Source organism: Biomphalaria glabrata, chromosome 17, assembly GCF_947242115.1.
Source record: "Biomphalaria glabrata chromosome 17, xgBioGlab47.1, whole genome shotgun sequence".
Taxonomy (NCBI): Eukaryota; Metazoa; Mollusca; class Gastropoda; family Planorbidae; genus Biomphalaria; species Biomphalaria glabrata.
In genome coordinates this window covers 23,566,842-23,582,088 of record NC_074727.1, presented here as the reverse complement: position 1 = coordinate 23,582,088, position 15,247 = coordinate 23,566,842, and the positions used below count along the sequence as shown (strand labels likewise).

Below are 15,247 nucleotides of genomic sequence, written 5' to 3'. Positions count from 1 at the left end.
GGGAGCGATGCAAGCCTCCCCAGTGTGTCTCGGGGCGAAGCCCCGACGCCAAAAGAGTTTACTTGCATTCTTAACTACAGAAACGCATTCTCCGATATCTAGAGCTCATTGTTCATTAGTGGGGTTCGGGACGAAGCCCCGACGCCAAAAGCGATTTCTTGCATTCTTCACAGCAGAAACACATTCTCCTGACATCTAGAGCTCATTATTCATCCTATTAAAAAGGACCTTTTCAATAATATTTTACTCGAAAAATAATATTCTAATATGAATGTATAGGCCTTTAATACATTGCAAATAAAACGATTTGAAAATACCCCACATATTTAGATTAAGGCTTTGAGAATCGCTGCCAAAAAAAAAAATTATTAGAAAAATATATATTTTTTTTTAAAAGTTGTGATACATTTTGTTTGTAACTTTGTTTTGTTACAGAACTATAATTCAAAGCTCTAACACAAAAAAAAAGTGGGAGTAGAAATTAAGTGGACCAATTAGATTCTACTCTAATTTTTTTTTTGCATTTTTAGGATTCAAGCATAAATTGTGAGCTATAGTCCCAAATTTATTTAACTAAAAAAAATATCAGATAGAGTAAAGGTTGGAAAAAGGCGATTAGGAAAAGAATATTTGGGTTCAGATCTCAATCGTTACTCTTGTACTAAAAAATTTCGTATGAATTCTAAATTTTGCAAAGCAAAGTCTTTCTTAAAAAAAATTCTGATAAACTCTTGTGAAATTACATAAACTCTGTTGCCAAATTTGACTATTCTGTTTTAAAACGTCATCTTTTCATCTGGAAAGTGGAGGGGGCGGTAGAGTGACAGCGATTAATCCTCGCTCCTTTTTATAATTCCTGCTAATGATTGCATTTGGCATTAAAGAATAGGGGATTGGGGCACTTGATATAAGAATCCAATTTAACGCATATATAAGTTATATAAGTGACAGATATTTGTTTAAATTTTGTAATTTTTTAGCCTTAATACAAAAAGAAAAAGTATTGATTTGTCCTATGGGCGGAAGGCGATTGCATGTATCGCCCATCATACCTGGTAGAACCCTTTTTTCATTTTATATCTATTAATGATAAAATTTGAGATTAGAGTAAGTGTGCGACATAATAAACAAATGGGTTCTCATGTCAAAACGTAGCTTATATAGATATTCAACTATTTTTGTTCACAAGCTATGATTACTCCCCCCTTTAGGGGTGACGGCCGAGTGGGGGGGGCGATCGCCCCTACCGCCCCCGTCATGGATCCACCAGTGCTATGTACGGTATTGTACAGATGAAGGATACAAAAACTATTTTAAATGACCTCTATATCTATAAATGTTGCACTTTTATAGTTTCGAGTGGCATTTAATTTTATTCTTATCTAATGTGTTACACTTTTTGTCATGTAAACAAAAATGAATATATTAAATATTGCTTATTTCACGATTTTTACGATTATTCTTTGTTATATAAAATGATCAGATGATAAAAAGAACAGGTGATGAAATAACCTGGGGATGAAATGACCGGGGATGAAATGACCGGGGATGCAGTGACCGGGGATGAAATGACCGGTAACCATTTGAACACACCCATTCTCGGATCCATTAAGCTTAAAACAATTATTTATGGTTCCTAACAATTAACTAATTTGTCAATTAATTATAAGTAATTAGTTATGTCGTTTATTATAGATTAAGGAAAATAACTTCTACATTATTGAGAGATATAGTTGTAAGTGCGGAGCTCATTCCCTTAGATACGCTGAATTTGCACAAGTATTTCTTTAACTTGACAACACAAGATTTTTTTTTAATTAACAAATTAGTTAATTAACTCGTGGTAATTTTGTTTGGTATCTTTAACAAGGGAAAGAAATTGCACTTGACAAGGGAAAGAAATTGCACTTGACTGAGGAGGTAGCATAAGCTGATTGAGTAGACTCTAAAGGTCGCCGCCTAATAGATAATTGGTACGATACGTTTGATGATATATATTTGAATGCTTGATGACAAGGATGTTTTGATGTTACGATGAGATTGTGTTGATCATACAATGCATTTCTGATATTATGATTTAGGATTCATTTATCTCATGTTGACAATTTCTAAATTCTCAAACAATATAGTGATGCCCACAGATATTTCTTGAAAGTATAAACTCAAAAAGTAAATCTCAAAGAAATATAAAGTTTTAATTCTGGAACTAGGAATCACTTTAATAATATACAATACCATTTAATTCAAATTCTTTTACTCTAGTCATCCTCTCTATCAACTTAATATTCATACTTTTAAATACCACCTCTGGCCCCTTTTCAGTAACGTCTAAGACTATTTCTAGAGCTTATGGAAAATACGTCATCGTTTTAAATAAACGTGTCATTACTACAACCATGACCTTGCAGAAATACAATCTAAAAATAAAGTTAATGCAGCAGCTGCTTTATGTTACGTGACAATAACCATACAATCTTCTATTTTCATATCCACTTTACTAGCAGAGTGGTTAGAATGTCAGCTTGAGGAGGCTTGAGTCTAATTAGTCTAATTACATTACTGGTGCTAAATAGTTGATAGAACTACACTTGGTATAAGATTTACCTTTTTTTATGTATTTCAAAGTATTTTGTCATGTTTTTCTTGTGAAATAATTACACAAAATAAACAGCTGCTTACATTTGATTGGACAGTGTAAGGTTTATTAAAGAATTTTGATCATCAAAAGTGTAAGGTTTATTAAAGAATTTTGATCATCAAAAGTGTAAGGTTTATTAAAGAATTTTGATCATCAAGAGTGTAAGGTTTATTAAAAAATTTTGATCATCAAAAGTGTAAGGTTTATTAAAGAATTTTGATCATCAAAAGTGTAAGGTTTATTAAAGAATTTTGATCATCAAAAGTGTAAGGTTTATTAAAGAATTTTGATCATCAAGAGTGTAAGGTTTATTAAAGAATTTTGATCATCAAAACTTCCGTGTCTGTACAGCGGATACACTAAAAAAGCCTCATGTTATGAATGTATCTCCATATTTGGAAATCTCCAGTTATATTATTAAATATTTTGGTTAACACTTTTTAATGCCAAATAGATTTAAAGACCGTAATATCAAGTATATATAAAAGTTATTTAAGGCATAAACTCAACTTACATTTCAACTTCTCGCGTCGTGACTGCATAGATAAAAGTTTCTGTTCAGGATATGAGAAGATGAACGCGAAAGAAATGTTAATATTTTAAAACGTAAACATAAGACTGTGTTACATAACAACAGAACACCCTGCCATCTACAGCCAACGGTAAAAGGGATGTAACCCAACCCAATTTTTAAAACAATATTTACATGGATTATAATCCCTTATGTGAAATTGGTGTTTTGGGGTTAAACCACCCATGGACGTTAAAGTGTACAATTAGGAACTGGTTCACTGTGACTGTCTCGTGCAAACATTATTGTTGTTGTCTACTCTACTAAGTATATATTTCTGCTTAAGCTTCTAATTATTGGGACACGACTTTAGTATTCAATTTCTCAAAAATTACAATGAAATGGAGACATATGTTCGTCAGGGTCAATGCATCCGAAAAGAGATAAATCTTCTGTGTAGTACCGGGTGATGATATTATGTCCTCTTGGAAATGACCTATAAACACTTAATTATATATAACTCCATGGAGATACTACAACGTATCTAGTAACAGAGCAGTCAAGTGGGAAAAAATATAGGTATAATATAAATTACTGTTTGAGAAAGATGTTTTATAATCCAAGTGCAATTACAACAACCGGCAAAGGTTAAGGTCAATTATAATTCACTAACCTAAATAACTTTATTGTTCCTTTATATTTACTCATTCTTAGAAAAATTGTTTCCTTACCAATTATAGTTTGAGGTGGTTAAATCTATACAGTATTACCTCAAGCATTCGCAGCTCATCCTTCGCGGTCCGCATACTCATAGATTTTATTATTTATTTTATTACAATACCTCTATTCATGTCATAACTTAATGGAGGGCGGAAACTGCATGCTGATCTCAAAACCGGCTCTAACGATTTTATTTTTAGAAATTTAACAGTGGATGTATTACAAGCTCGTAGACCACGGGGGAGAACTCTGGTTAGACCGTTATAATTTTTCAAGTAAAAAATTATATAAATTTAAATTTGGCTTGAGAACTAGGTCTAGTCTTAGATCCAACATCTGTTTTGAATGGTCTATCGCGTTCTTGAAATGATTATCGCTTTCGTGAATGTGCGGCTTTTCTGACTGAAGAGTTGAATACATTAATGTTCATTTTGCGATTGTCTTCTAAGTCTAGATCTAAATGCTTATCATTGAAATAGTATAAAGTGTACTTGATCTACACATTCGCCTAACCAGTGTGAAAAAAAGGGGGGGGGGCGTTGGGTAAAAAAAAATGTCCTTTTGTTTTTTTTTTTTTAATAATAACATTAATTATTGTTAAGAGTTATGAGATGCATAAAGGAGGTATTGTCTTTTAAAAAAAAGTATTTTTAATGTTATTTCTTGTTTATTTGTTTAAACAGAAAGACGCTAAAATATGCACTAACTGGTAAACACTAAACAATAACAACAGTTAATATACAATAAAGGTGAAGCGGTCTGTCAAAAAACACAAAAGTCAAGAAAAGTCACATCCGAAGACAATTATCAATAACAGACCACTCTCCTTACAATTCCCCTGATTATTTTTTATCATTAAAACTTTATTAAATTTATAAACATTTTATGCTACATAATTATTCTCTTAAATTTATTATTAGTAAATATTAAAACATTGTTACAAAGCATTGATCAACTAACTCCGTCCGTTTGTCTCTCTGGTACAAATGTTGAACACTTTATTTCTCCACTTCCTATTCTCGGATCAAGTTGAAACTTTACAGAATTATTCATTGCTCCTAACAAAACACGAATCAACGAAAATATTAACCATAAAAATGCGAAATAGGGAGATTAGTAGCTGTAAAGACGGAATACTCCCACTTTGATAAGCGTTGCTTTTTAAGTATTTTGTTTTATTTTGCTTGTTACTGTTTTAATGAGAAAGGCCCTCCGACTCTCCGACAATGTATTTTAGCGTTTATTATAAATAAAACGTCATCTAACTGTATCTATAATTTGCTAATTTTTCGGATTCGCATGTGGAACATGAACGCAGCCGCTGGTCAAGTTTTGCCGTGGAGATGATAACCTAACTTTCGATTGGAGCACTTACAATGTTTGTTCATTGAGCTGTCCCATATACCACAAGATCTTGTATTAAAAGTGTTTTTTTTTTTACCCAAGCTTATATCAACTCATTCTTATGCCTGATAAAAAGTTTGTACACGTTATTTCTCCCAGAATCAATCTCGGATGAAGTTGAAATTTTGCACAATTATTTTTGCACCTTATATTGTATTGACAGATTAAAGTTTGATTATTCCCCTTAAAACTTTGTGTAGAAAAAAATTCGGTCATCGATTAATTAACAATAGACAACTGTAATATCTTCAATTTTCATAAGCACTTCTCTGGCACAGAGGCTAGTGTAATGGCTTGAGGAGTCTTAAGTGCGAATTCAAGTCAACTTTTATTATATAAAATGCATTTATAAATCGATCACGGTAACATTGACTCAAATACCCCCATCTTTCTCCCTTCCCTTTATTACTACTGGTTCAGATCATAGCGCATTGAGAAAGGTAAAGCATGAAATTGCGCTAAACAAAAACAATTGGTAAAATTATTTCTAATTCTACAGATTTATCATTGTTTTCTAAATCTATGACAAATTTAATGGCATGAATGATCCAAAGTTTTGATACAATTACACGTCATAGAAGCTTTTTTTTAAAAGTATTTTTGGCTGCCCCCCGAAAGGGGAAAAGACGCTATTAGTTTCGTGTGGAATTTCTGTCCGTCCGTCCCATTTAGATCTCGTAAACTAGGAAGATAGTGAAAATCCGATATCATAATATTTTTGACCATTCAAAGTTCTGATGCAACAGCTACTTTTTTTCTTTTCTAAAAGCGAAAAATCTAATTTTTTAAATCACTAATGCAAGCAGTTTTTTCATTAAAAATACACCTTTTTTACAACTATTCTCTATTAATAGTAACAAACACGGGAGTCTCTTTAGTAGGGGACACATCCACATACATCACCATATGTTTAACACATTTATGCAAACGGTTTTAGATTTTTGTAAAAAAGTTTTTTTTTTTAATTTGTAATGCTAAGTTAAGGAAGTTCTATTATACTAACTACTATATTTACACACAAAAATTGTTTTATAAAGAGAAAAAAATCTATTTAGTATGCATATATTTATAGCATGATTTAAAACAACAATTAAAAAGTAGTTTTTCATATTATCGCGTGAACTCTAGCATTGTACCAAAGCCTAAAACACATAACTAAAGGAAACGTTTTTAATTAATTTTTTTTACACAGAAATGTTTTTTTTTCTTGAGGAATAAGAGATTGACCATTTACAAAACAATTAGATCAATTAGATATTCATTATAATACATCAGTTAGGCCAGGTTTACATCTAACTTCCCATTCACTTTCACCTGGTCTGCTGGACCGCTGGGGCACCACATAAGATCTGTCAACCTTCTTTCTCCATTCTTCTCTGTCATTTGTTTTATTTAGAATTTCATTCTGATGTTCTTTCTGAAAATATCGAAACATGTCCCTTTAGCTGCCTAGGTGGACCACTTCGGGGGCCGATTTTGAGTTTGCGTTTTCACACAACTATCTTTGTACCGGTACCTTTTTTTTTCTTGTTATTAGTGGCGCGCCCTTCTCTCTTCCTTTTCAGGCGGCTTGGATGTTCATGGCAGCTCTGTTAGCGCCTCAACAGGCATGGGAAGGAGCCACATCTCCAAGAGATTTCCTAAGTTATGGGCTTTAGAAATTAATTCTGTCTGAGCTTCTGCTCAGACTTTCTCCTAGTAAAAATAGCGCAGGTCAAATAAAGTTAAAATAAGAATAGGTTCAACCGAGACCATTCGTAACAGAAGACGTTAACAGTGTCCTGCGACGTCTTAACCTGTGTGCAGTGGAGAGCAATCGCTCGTTGTCATGTCGTACAGACCTGTTATGTGGCAACGAGTTATTGGTCTAACCTGTTCACATTGCAGGTCAGTGTTCAGGCCTTCTATCTAATATCTAAATCTAAATACTGACCCGAAGTGTGATTTTTTATTTCTAGAATCTTTTAAGCTTTTTTATGGATTGTTTGTCTCAAACAGCTGCCCAAATGGGGTTTGTATTTTGCCAATGACTTTACCAGCATCATTTAGGATTCTATGGAGTTTATTGGTCTTGGTTCAACGAGCAGTGTGCAGTGAAGTTTGCAACACATTTGAGGCAGTAGAGTATGTTCATTAGTAATAAACCTTATCGGCGTAGGATCATCCTGGTTTTGAGAAAGACTTCGTATAACGGGCCTGTTTTATTTATGCAAAATATTCAACAGAATTAAACGCAACGTTGACTTCCTGTTGGACTTGACAGTTCTGGCGTCAGGAATGTTGGCGAAAGAATCGCATTGCCGAAGACGGAAATGTCTTGAAAAAAATAAAATGTCTTCTTTAAATGAACGTTTACTGAAATGTCTTTAAAAAAAAAACGTATTGAATTTGAAATGTCTCCTTTCAATAAACGTATATTTAATTGTCCTCGTCAAGAATTCAAATATGCGTGCGCAAATGTCTTGCAGACTCCTTCTTATCTTAGCAACAATTGTCTGAAAGGTCCTAATTACAAGATGATATGAGGGTCTGTTCATTGAATGATTTCTTGGTACTCAGGTTCACATAGATCGCGTCACTTATGTGGTGGGGAGTAGTGAGGGGGGGGGGGTGACGATGTTCGCTACCAAGACTCACAGCTCCGGTCTGTCAGACGTCATCCACATAAACATATTAATGAGGAGCAGCCATGTCAATCAAGGCTGAAGTGTACTTACAGGTGACACTTGATGTACTTACCTGGGTGTGTTCACTTGAAAATTACTATTTCCAAAGCCGAATATCTTTCATTATCTAGTGCGATTTATTAGCGATGATTGCGTTGAGTGACAGGCTTATAATAGGGGCTTTAAGATGTTAAGATTAATGACATCTTAAAGAGCTGACCAGCAATTATAATTCCAAACTGTTATTAAATGCTAATTATAAAAACTGTTTTTTCCTTATACAATTTCTTTTTACTTTATCAATTTTTTAAATAAATATTTCCCCTTTTTTAAATTTCAGTTAATTAAATTAAACGTATGTATTAATTATTCCCTCTCTCTCTCTCTCTCTCTCTCTCTCTCTTTCACTTTTTTTTCTCTCTCTCTTTCTCTGTCTCTTTTTTGCTCTCTCACTTTTTGTTCTCTTTTTTTTTTCTGTCTCTCTCTCTCTTTCTCTTACCTTCTATCTCTTTCTATCTCTTTCGCTTTCTCTTTCTGTGATTTCACTTTCTCTCTCTCTCTCTTTCTCTCTCTCTCTTTCTTTCTCTCTTACTTTCTCACTTTCTTTCTCTCTTTCTCCTTCTCTTTCTGTCTCTTTCTGTCTCTTTCTCTTTCTTTCTCTCTTTCTCCTTCTCTTTCTGTCTCTTTCTAGTTCTTTCTCTCTTTTTTTCTCCTTCTCTCTCTGTCTCTTTCTCTCTCTCTCTCTTTAACTCTTTCTCTCTCTCTCTCTCTTTCATTCTTTCTCCCCCTTTCTCTCTCTCTTTTCTCCATCTTTCTCTCCTTCTTTTTCGCTCTTTTTTCTCTCTCTCTTTCACTCTCTTTTTTCTCTTTTTTTTCAATCACTATCTCTATTTCTCTTTAACTCTTTTCCTCCCTCTTTCACATTTTCTCTCTATTTCTCTATCTTTCTGTTTTTCTCTCTCTCTTTCTCCATTTCTTTCTATTTCTTTATTTCTCTTTTTTTTCTCTCTTTTATCTCCATCTTCTCTCGCTTTCTCTTTTCTATCTCTATCTTTGTCTCTATCTATCTATATATCTATCTGGCTATCTATTTATTTATCTAGTTATCTATCCTTCTTTATAAATATAAATAAATAAATGATATATATCATGGGCGTAGCCATGATATTTTTTCGGTGGGAGGGGGGGTTGGAAGGTAGTTTTTTCTCCCCCCCCCCCAGAAAAAAATATTTATTTATATGTATGTATGTATGTATGTATGTATTTATGTATGTATCTTATCTTATCTTATATAATACAGACGTTACTTCAAAAAAGAAGATGATTACGTCCTACGCGTCATGCATTTAGTCATGCATATTAACCAATGACTTAAATTCTGCCAAGTCACTGGTTTTCCTGGCTAGCTCAGGCAACCCATTCCATGCTCTAATAGCACTAGGGAAGAAGGAGTATTTGTACAAATTTGTCCTAGCATATGGGATGAGGAATGTGCCTTTATCTTTGTGTCTTTCAGAGTATTTTATTAAATTTTGTTTTTGTATTTGAAGATTATGGTTCAGTGTTTTATGTATGATTGCTACTTTACTTTTGAGCCTTCTGTCCTGAAGGCTTTCTAAATTTAGTGATTTTACTAAAGGTGTTACTCTAGTCAAATGTGAATATTCGTTTGTTATGAATCTCACTGCTCTATTTTGTGTCTGTTCCAGTTTCTTAATGTTTTCTTGAGTTGAGGGGTCCCAAACGGAGGATGCATATTCTATTATTGGCCTAACCAAGGTTAAGTAACATTTTAGTTTTATGTTCTTATTTGATTTATAGAAATTTCTTTTAATAAATCCTAATGCTTTGTTTGATTTTTTTGTAGTTTCATCAATATGTGGATTCCATGATAGTTTTTCATTTATTATAACACCTAGGTATTTTGCGTTTTTAGTCTGTGATACTGGTTTGCCATGAATAAGATAAGTGGAATTAATTTGTTTTAGTTTTTTGTTACTCTTAACAACTGACATTTTTCTGGGTGGAAAGACATGCTCCAATTTGATTCCCATTTCTGTAATTCATCTAATTCTCTTTGTAAAATATCTGTGTCTTGTGTTGTTTTTATTGTTCTATATATTATGCAATCGTCTGCAAATAATCTGACTTTTGTTCCTGAACTAATGCAATTTGGTAAATCATTTATGTAAATTAAAAATAGTAGTGGACCCAAGACTGTACCTTGAGGTACACCTGAGTTTACTGTTATCGGTGTTGATTTAGAGCCATTTATTATTACATATGTATGTATGTATGTATGTATGTATGTATGTATGTATGTATGTATGTATGTATGTATGTGTATGTGTGTGTGTGAATACATAATTAATCTTTATTAACTATGACCCTTCATTATTTTGGAAGATGTTTATTGTGCGAGTTAACCCTAACCCTAAATGATAAATTGATATAAAGATGAAAAGTTGCAATGATGAAATGTCTCTTAGGATGAGGTGTCTGGTCATCGTTGTCTGTATATGAGATAGGAGTCCTTGTAATCAGAATACATTTTCTTAAGGGTCTATAAAGCAGTCTTAGTCTTAGTCTTAGTCTTAGTCTACTGAAACAAAACTCAAAGACACAATGGGAGGATATATCAAGATTTTTATTTTAATTTTTTGTTTTGGTCTAGGCCTGAATGTAATGGCGTCTAAACTTGTTACTTAAAAGTGTTTCATTCTTGAAATCTCTTCACTTTGATTCTGTTTCATTGTTCACATATCACCAAATAGTGTCTGCCTGAAGATAGGAACACATTCTTAGTATCATTTCATAGTATCGCTTTAATATAGCTTTGGCTTACCATGTTCAGTAAGCTATGGTCCAATTTAATTACATGACTGATCCAAACTATTTGTTACAGCTACGCTTAACTATTAGCTTTGTTGTTGTGTTTCATTCAGTTTTTGAATATTCATAATAGACCGTTGTATTATTTCCTATCCTCACACTAAACATTTCGCCTAATAAACAGTTCTAGCAATAAAAACTATTTGAATAGACATTTGTACACAGTAAATCAAGTTAAAGGAAGGACAAGACATGCTAATTTGGTGTTTGCAAAGGCGGTCTTTTTTTTTACAAAGCTTCTATCAACTCACTCTGTCTTTCTGTCTGGTGTACACGTTTTATCTCCCACAACCATTCTCGGATCAAGTTGAAACTTTGCACAATTATTCATTGGCATAGACAAAACATGAATCAATAAAAATTAACCACTTAGTCAGCTAATAACTGGTAATTAATTATTTAGGATACCAATAAGGGAAAGTAATCCGTCAGTATTCATAAATATGGCTAAATTTGTTGGTTTAGTCCGCTTAAATAATTGTTAACTCTATTGCTCCCTCATGCATTCTCTGATGAAGTTGATACTTTAGACAATTAATTATTGCACCAAAAACAAAACATGAATCAATTTTTAAAATAATCGATTAGTCAATTAATTATTGGTGTTATAGTGTATCATTTTGCTTGATATCAAATAAGGAAAATATCTTGTAAATTATTGATATAGTTTTATGGGTGAAGTTCTTTCCCTTTTAGATCATCTTTGTTGTTTTTTTTTCTTCAAAGGATTTTTTTATATTTGCAAGTAATATGAAACGGAATTCCCTATATGTATTGTCTTTATAGATCTTTATTTGAAAATTATTTTAAAAAGACATCGCTTTCAATAGTTTTTTTTATATAAAGAAACTATTAAATTTTCTAAGTACGACCTTTTAAATTTATTTACACGAAATGTTGATGCAACTAGATCAGCACAAAATGTTATGTTTAGAGGACACTGAAATGTTCAAAAGCTCTTCTATCCGTCTTTTGTATGGTAGGGTGTAATATTCAAATCAAGTGTCTTGACATCTTTATGTTGCCAGCTTTAACATACCTCTATTCAAGTCAGAACTTCATGGAACCTGAAATCAGCCAGGAACCTGCATGGACAGCTGATCTCAAAAATGGCTCTAACGATTTTCCTAGAAATTTAACAGTAAATGTAAATTGCTGAGAAATGAATTACATGCTCGTTGACCACACGGGGTAACTCTATTCTAACCATTTCACGAAAAAAAATTATTTACAAATTAAATTTGGCTAGAGATTTAGATATTGATCTTGGTCCAACATCGGTTTTGAAAGGTCTATCGCGTTCTTGAAAGAACTATCGCTTAGGGAAATTTTCGAATGTAAGGCGTTATTGATTCATGAGTTTAATAAATTAATTTTCAGTAAAATGTTTGCGCATTGTCTTCTAAATCTAGATCTAAATGCTTATCATAGGAATAGTAAAAAGTGTACTAGACCTATACATTCGCTACCAGGATTCTTTCTCGTCGAGAAATGGAGAGGAGGCAGGTAAAAAAATGTTTTTGATTGTTTTTTAATGTGACATTCACACATTTTGAATAGAAAAAACAATCGCTCTACAAGTTGAATAAAGTTGATTTAGACTTAACAAAAATATTTTTAATGTTTTTCTTGCTTATGACCAAGACGATAAGAATACAAAGAAAAAGTAAAGTTCCCTTTTCAGACCAAGCAATTTATAGGGCTGATAATGTTAAGGTCATCTGCTTCTCTTTTTTTACCTTTAATGAGGGTGTCATTTGGTCATCACAATGACCAACCGCCTTTACTTTTTTCCCAACTAATGTCAAGTACGCATTACAGCTAGAGGCGTCCAAGGATCCCAACATTAAAAATCTCTGTCTTCACCAGGATTCGAACCCGGGACACCCTGTTCGGAAGTCAAGCGCTTTTCCACTCAGACACCGCGCCTCATTGCTATCGTTATGACGTGATAAATTTCGAAAGTTGCATTGTTGTTATCTCTTTTTTCTTTTCATTTCATGCCCACTTCTGTCTTAAACAAAGATAGGCCTACAACTTCTGCTACGAGGAAGGAGAGTATCATATAAAAAAAACTCACTATCTACCTCAGATTCGTTCCTGCTACTAGACATAATGTTCGTAAAGTTCAAGTTATCTTTTAAACCATTTTCAGGTATACTCAGATTTCCAAAATCAAAGTCTTGAGTTGAGATGTTACTGATTATGTCAGCCTGAAAAGGTAATAATGATAATAAATAATAGTAACGAGCCGACACGCGGCGTAGCATACGCCGCTATTTAATGACGGGTAGTGATGGGCAAAAGTTAACTAAAAAGTTGCTAACTTTTAGTTTAACTAAAAAAAATTAGTTAAGGCCAAAGTTTAATTAAAGAAAAATAGTTTAATTAAAATCCTAGTTTAATTATTTTTTTTTAGTTACAAACTAAAAAGTTTAATTACAAATTTTACAAACTTTTTTAACATACATACCAATAAATATTTAGATCTATGTAATTTGGAGAATATATATAATGAATAATAGATAGGAGAATAAACTAGAGGGTGCACATTACTAGAAAGCCTTTTGACCTTTACCCTATAATGGTCACTATTCCCGCCAATTCAAGGTATTTGAAAGGCGAGAAAAATAAACGTGTTCATTATATTTCTAGCAAGTTTCGATGCTTGATAAATCCTGATAATTCCTTGCTTCTATACATCTACATTTTGCTGCTTTTCATTAAACACCAGTGTGTTCCTGTATAGCTGCGGGCCAAGAATCTAGATCTACTATAGATCTAAAAGAAATGTCGACTCTTTTTATTTTAAAACTTTTTACTAGATAGATCTAGAGTTAGAGTCTAGTGACGTCTAGTCTATTACTACTATTAGATCTATAGTCATAATAGTCTATATCAAATTATTTTAGTCTCTTAGTCTTAAGTAGAGTCTAACTTTTAGTAGTCTTAGTCTTAGATCTAAATGTAAATTTAAAAGTATAAGTCAATAATATAGATCTATTAATTGAAATCTATATTACTTTACAACTTTACTTTATTAGACTAGATTTCACTAGGTCTATTAGTTTAGAGATTCTACTATTCTAGAATTAGAGTCTAGATTAGATCTTAAAACTTGATAGGCCTATATCTAGATTACTTATTAGGCCTATACTAAGACCTAAGATGCATAGAATGGCATAGATGATAGATCTATAATGACTATAATAAACTATAATACTAGTAATAGTCGTCACTATACTAGATCTTCTAATACTAAATTAACTAAATCTAGACTAGATCTGCATCTACTTCTATTATAATTATTCTTATATCTACTATCTAGATCTATTAGTAATTAGATCTAGTATTATCTTCTAGAGTATATAGATCTAAATACCCATATCTAGATCTACATCTAGTTTTAATCATAATTATTATAATCTAAAATCTGTAGATCTAGACTAGAGTTACTAAGATATCTACTAGACTCTATCTAGATTTTAGATCTAGTAGTAGTAACTAGTATTTCTTAGATTATTTTTAGATTAAAATATTAATTATTTGATCTAGGTCTAGTGCTAGATCTAATTCTAGATCCAGATTATATTTCTGATCATTTCGTTTGTAGAAGATATTAGTAATTATTAGATCCAGAATATTCTAGAATCTAGTTTAGTTAGTTATAGAGTCAACATGTAGTTTTATCATTACTTCTAAAGGTAACTTATATTAGAACTTGGACAATTACTTGTAATTTCTTTCTATAAATAATAGTATCATTCTAGTGATTCTATTAAGATCTACATCTACCCCATAAAGACATTTAAATCTTTTTTCATGTGCACCAATAAATGTTTATTACATTTTGCTAAAGAGATTGATTGTGCTTTATATTTTTCATGTTTGGCTGTTTCGTCCTTAAAAAAGGTCAAAATAGTTAGTAAAAGTTTAACTAAAGTTTCTTAGTTTAGTTTAACTAATTTTTTCAATTTGTGATTAACTAAAAGTTTAATTACTTTTTTTTAGTTCAAACTTAGTTTTAGTTGAACTAAAAAAAATTAGTTTAGTTCCCATCACTAATGACGGGTGAACACTTCCTGAAAGACACAGTTGTCCAAATGGGGGTGGGTTTGGGCAAACGACTGTGTGCGCATGCCTGGAGAGCGAGGAAGGCGCGGGGTGGGCTGGAGGGGGAGGGAGGAGGGCTAGAGTGTGCGTGGTGTCCCTCATGTTTGGGCCACGTAAAGAATATATACAGAAGACAGAAGATTACTTGTTCCTCCCTTCTATTACATTTTTCTAAACAACGCTCTTTCTCGCCGTGAAACTTACGTGGGGTAACTCTAGTCCGACTTGCAGTAATGAAAGAATTTTCTTTCCATGACTTTTTCATCAAGGTTTGAGTGTCGGCGTGCGTGCATGGTGTCCTGC

General features: G+C 32.6%; 2 protein-coding genes across 4 annotated transcripts in view; both read right to left on the bottom strand.

The window, feature by feature from the left end:
• The window catches only part of LOC106064231 (uncharacterized), a 43,955-nt gene extending 40,670 nt beyond the window's left edge, over positions 1-3,285 (bottom strand). Inside the window, exon 1 of the mRNA XM_056014962.1 lies at positions 3,153-3,285. The gene's annotated coding sequence lies outside the window, so the exon portion shown is untranslated. The remainder of the gene's footprint in view (positions 1-3,152) is intronic.
• Positions 3,286-10,572: 7,287 nt separating this feature from the next.
• The window catches only part of LOC106052478 (uncharacterized), a 42,647-nt gene continuing 37,972 nt past the window's right edge, over positions 10,573-15,247 (bottom strand). For 2 of the 3 annotated variants that reach the window (XM_056016345.1, XM_056016348.1), the window contains exons 4-5: positions 12,912-13,044; positions 10,573-10,720 (exon numbers count right to left, since the gene is read on the bottom strand). In XM_056016345.1, coding sequence (XP_055872320.1) covers positions 10,689-10,720; positions 12,912-13,044 — 165 coding nt within the window. In that variant the 3' untranslated portion in view covers positions 10,573-10,688. The remainder of the gene's footprint in view (positions 10,721-12,911; positions 13,045-15,247) is intronic. The other variant, XM_056016346.1, reaches the window with a different exon arrangement.